We start from the raw sequence: 4,520 nt of genomic DNA, 5'->3' as shown, positions 1-4,520 counted from the left end.
ATAACAAACTTGGCAAGAGTCTTCGTAAAACAGTCCAACAAAGTCCTGGGCATAGCTGCTGCGACCATCTTGAGGTAACCAGACTGGAATAAATGATTGAATAGATGTAGCAGAGCTATCAGAAGAAACACCGTGAATTTTCAACCTCTTATGAGACGTGCTGCCATTTTAATTGCTCTAAATCCATAGCAATTCTTTTCCACAGTTGAGATCACAAAGCACAGCAGGAAGGCAGCATAACTGAACACAAATGCAACCAGACCCGTGGTAGTAAGCACCAGCGCAGGCATGGAAACATGTGTTTCATTATCTGAGTTCTGACCTAGAAAACTTGGCCCAAGAAGAAGGATACTGTCAGCAACCATGAAGACATGAACATACAATGATGTCATGATGAATTGTGCAGTTCTCCTTCGAGCTATTAAGAAGAGCTCTGAAACTGTTTTAGGCTTCTTAAGCAAAGCAATTGGGGGCAATCGCCTGATGTTGCTGAAGTCCATCATAGCAAATATGCAAATGCAATAGGTTGAAACTCCCATGGAGATCCAATCTCATTAGTGACATACTTTGGAAGCCTGGGAAGTTGGAAGGGGAGGAGTGTGGGTAAGTCGAGCTTCAAAGAGAATGATTTTAATTCAGTTATTAGAGTCATTAAAGTGTTGAAGGGGAAGAGCGGGAGACAAAGGAGGATGATGAGCTTGCCATTTTTATTGGTCAGATTAGAAGACTCTTGAGAGTCTTTCCAAGTTTGAACATGCTTGCAGAAAGAAGCAGATGATGTCAGAATTGCTTCTTGTTTATGGTCCTGGTTGTAGATGTCCATTTGTAAACTCTTAAATTTCTTTATACCTCCTCATGAATACAATGCATGTTCATCTCCCCATATTCATGAACTTCATAAGAAAATTAAGTATATGTCAAAAATTAATAAATGAAGCTGATGTATTTGCTTTCTCTCTAACTTGTGTATTGTCTTTTTTTCTCAATTTTTTAACAAAGAGCAAAATATAATGGAAAGATTACACCATGATTGATAGGAGTATTTGAGAACAAATTGAGAACATGATCGCTTTCTACTGCTTCAATATTTTAATCTTTTATTATAATTTCATCCACCGAGTTCAATCTATATTGGGAATGACTTAGGTGAAGTTAGATAGGTGTAGTTAGTGTGATTTCAGCTATTGACGTTTGATGACGTGTCCCGAAATATATATAAAAATATAATAAGCTTTTCCTATAACGTATCTTTTACTTTTAAATTCTACATACAAATGCCGCGTGTCGAAAACGTCGATGGTAGAAACTACACTAACTACACATATCTAACTTCACCTAAGTCATTCCCATCTATACATTTCTCACTATATTATACCTTTTAAATTTTACAATATAGTCCCTCTAATGATTTATAATTAACTTAGAAGAAAATCATACAATCTTTTAATTTTGCAATACAATCCATTGTCTAACTCAATTAATTTGAATGTATATTTCAACATAAAGCATGTTCAAGGAGTAGCAAGAGAATCGATTCAACCATCTATCTATTAAAATTATATTGAATTGAAACTAAAACCCTGTCATATTAACCCATAACTATTTCATAACAAATGAAATTTAGTGTTAGAAATGGAGCCCGATCTCACAAAATAAGGTAGTTTTTTTTTTATAAACAGAGCTCAAGAGCTAATTTATTAAAAAACTGGCATTTCAAAATCCCTCAATTCAAGTGTGGTTCTCAAAAAAACCTATTTTTATTTTTTTATCTCTAAAAGCCTCCATCCTAACAAAACAAAAACGTAAGATGGTTAAAACACCATAGATTTTTTTCTTTTTTATTAGCCTTCAATTTCAATGTAATCCCAATGTTATGACATAAATTAGAAGCCAATTAATATAAAAAAAATATTATTTTTATTATTAAAATTGTTAAAATGAACAAATCACTCACCGTTGTGAGAGGGAATTTTTTAAAATATTATCCTTCTATTTTTTTAGTTGAGTTTTTAATTATATTTTTATCTCACATAATTACTCGTATTGTTTAGGCAGACAGCTAGACAACTGACTCAAGTTTGTATTAATGTCTTTTATAAAATATATAAAAAAAAAAAAGAGTTTGTATCAATGTACCAAAAAGCCATGAATCTCAATAAAATGAATTTAATGTACGAACAATCACGTGTAATCTTACGGCCTTTTTACAAAGAAAATTTGTAAAAATCATTTTCTTCTTTGAGATGAAGTTACAGATCTACAGCTACTGTCCCCACACTTTCCAGCCTTTCTCCAGACTTCCTCTGTCCTCTTTGTCTTCTCCAAACAGGACATGAATCTTGCAAATGCCACCTTCTTCACCAAAAGCCTCCACATCTCATCATCTCCCTTTCCTTCCTCCTGTTTCCTCATTTGAAACTGCCTAAATATCAAACCAAAAAGAAAACACAAGATTCAATATATCCCAATCTAATCCAATCTCAAGACAATAGAATGAAAAACCTAAGCTTATATATTTACTCACTTGCAGAGCGGAACTTTGCAAAATTCAGTCCGGGCACAAAGAGAGGAATGAAGGCGAAAAATTTGCCACATCCTTTTGCAATGTGTGCATTTACCAGGGGCAAGCTTCTTCGAGCACAATGGCAAGTGAAGGATGAGCTGCTGCAATCCCTCACAAGTAGAGAAACTACCACAAGGTCCTCTGCTCGTGCTTGCCAAATCCACATCCAAAGGACCAACATTAGTACATCCCTCTGTGCAGATATGATCCAAGCATTCCAACACTTGTACCAGCTGCATGTACACACCTTGTTCCTCTTTCCTTCTTCTCATCCTCTTCATTCTCTGTTCATAAAGAAAGAATTAAGCATAACTTGCCTTATGTAATTCAAAAAAATCAAGGACCATGTGTTATTGAATGCATACCAAATCCTTTTCTTGGATGAATTGCAGGATCTCGAGTTCCAGTTGTGGGTCATGTGCTTGAATGAATCTCCATGACTCTGCGCATTGAACACCGGTCAAGTCCTGAGTTAGCACTACCATGCATTTGATGTAAAGCCGCCGTGCGTCGCACCATTTTGCAAGTTTAAGAGTGTCGATCACGTTCACCGTGCTCACAATAAGACCGGCCTCGCATACGCGCTTGAGCCACTGCACTCGGTATGTATGAGACAATGCAAGCAAATGCATGCCGTGTTTCTCCATCTCTTCGACTTCTTCCTTATCGGATGATCTCCATTTGGAGGAGTAGAGAAGGCGAACAAATGAAAGGACTGCATCGCAAGGAACTCCAAGAACTTTGATTTGCCGTCTTGAGTTAGATGAACATCTTCTTGCATGTTCCAACATCCTCTCCAGCACTGGTGAAGCCAAGGCCTGAAGAAAAATAAAAAATAACTTATAGAGATTAGATCAAATGACCAAATTCTTATATCCAATACTTGATGGAAATGATCAAGAAATGGCATGTGTGAGAACATACAAGGATGTTTGCATTGGCATAGATGGTATGGCCAGAGGATGTTTGGATTTGAACATCTGTGAAATTTTCGGCATTCTGTTGCCATTGTTTGAAGGCTTTTGGATTTGTTGGGGCATTCATGTTTGGAAAGAGAAGTAGAATTGAAGAAGAAGAAGAAGAAGAAGAAGAAGAAGAAGAAGAAGAAGAAGAGTTTGATGTTTTCTTGGGGGTTAATTTGGTGAGAAGGTGATAAAGAAAGGGCAAAGGAGAAGATGATGATGATGATGATGAGAAAGATAGAGAGATTGAGAAGAAGAGGAGAATGAATATTTATAAAATTGCAAGACCATGATAAGGACTATAATAAGGAGTTTGATTTGCTATGCTTGGAATTGGTGGTGATAAGGTATTAGGGGGATAAGAGAGCTTTGTCAGCACCAGCTCAGGATCACCGGCTTAGCTTTAGTCTTGTTGTCTAAACTTCTAATCTCAACCTTTTTTTAATTTATTAATTTATTTTTATGTAAAAAATTTGCACAAAATGTATATATGCGTAAAGTAAAATCAATATTTTTTATGCTTATCTATATTTTTTTTAAAAAATTAAATTATTTAAGATTTATTAAAATAATAGAAACGGCGTGTGATAATCGGACACGGATCTTCATCAAGGTATTGTTTTGAAAAGAAGTATTCATTTTTTCAATTAGGTGTTTTGATATTAATTGTTAGATTTAATGTAAAACAAGATTGAATTAATTTTTTTTAATAATAGAAATATATATATATATATATAAAGTATAATTTATTATAAGTTAGGACTACCATGATTTTCTTGTTTGCTTAAGTTTAACATGTAAATTGTCATACATGAGGACCACATTGATAATTCTAGATCAACCCTCGTGTGTTATTTAAGAACTTTCTTGGATGTTTCATTGTTGTTGAATGGTTTTCCAAGTTGGAAGCATGTTCTTTCTTTCTTTTTAATTTATTCTTTCCTTGATAGACTGACTACCTGTACAGCTGGTGATTTTTCTCTAACCAAATTAGG

At 34.8% G+C, this 4,520-nt stretch overlaps 1 protein-coding gene across 1 annotated transcript; it reads right to left on the bottom strand.

Annotated features, from left to right (window-relative positions):
• Nucleotides 1-2,133: 2,133 nt before the first annotated feature.
• LOC120260616 (BTB/POZ and TAZ domain-containing protein 1-like) lies at nucleotides 2,134-3,968 on the bottom strand. Its single transcript, XM_039268138.1, has 4 exons — nucleotides 3,488-3,968; nucleotides 2,929-3,381; nucleotides 2,525-2,847; nucleotides 2,134-2,422 (listed from the first exon to the last, which is right to left on the bottom strand). The coding sequence occupies exons 1-4, from the start codon at nucleotides 3,605-3,607 to the stop codon at nucleotides 2,227-2,229; spliced, it is 1,092 nt and encodes a 363-aa protein (XP_039124072.1). The 5' UTR covers nucleotides 3,608-3,968; the 3' UTR covers nucleotides 2,134-2,226.
• Between the last annotated feature and the right edge of the window lie 552 nt (nucleotides 3,969-4,520).

The sequence above is a fragment of the Dioscorea cayenensis genome, chromosome 5 (genome assembly GCF_009730915.1).
Source record: "Dioscorea cayenensis subsp. rotundata cultivar TDr96_F1 chromosome 5, TDr96_F1_v2_PseudoChromosome.rev07_lg8_w22 25.fasta, whole genome shotgun sequence".
NCBI lineage: Eukaryota > Viridiplantae > Streptophyta > Magnoliopsida > Dioscoreales > Dioscoreaceae > Dioscorea > Dioscorea cayenensis.
This window is presented reverse-complemented; position numbering and strand designations above follow the sequence as displayed.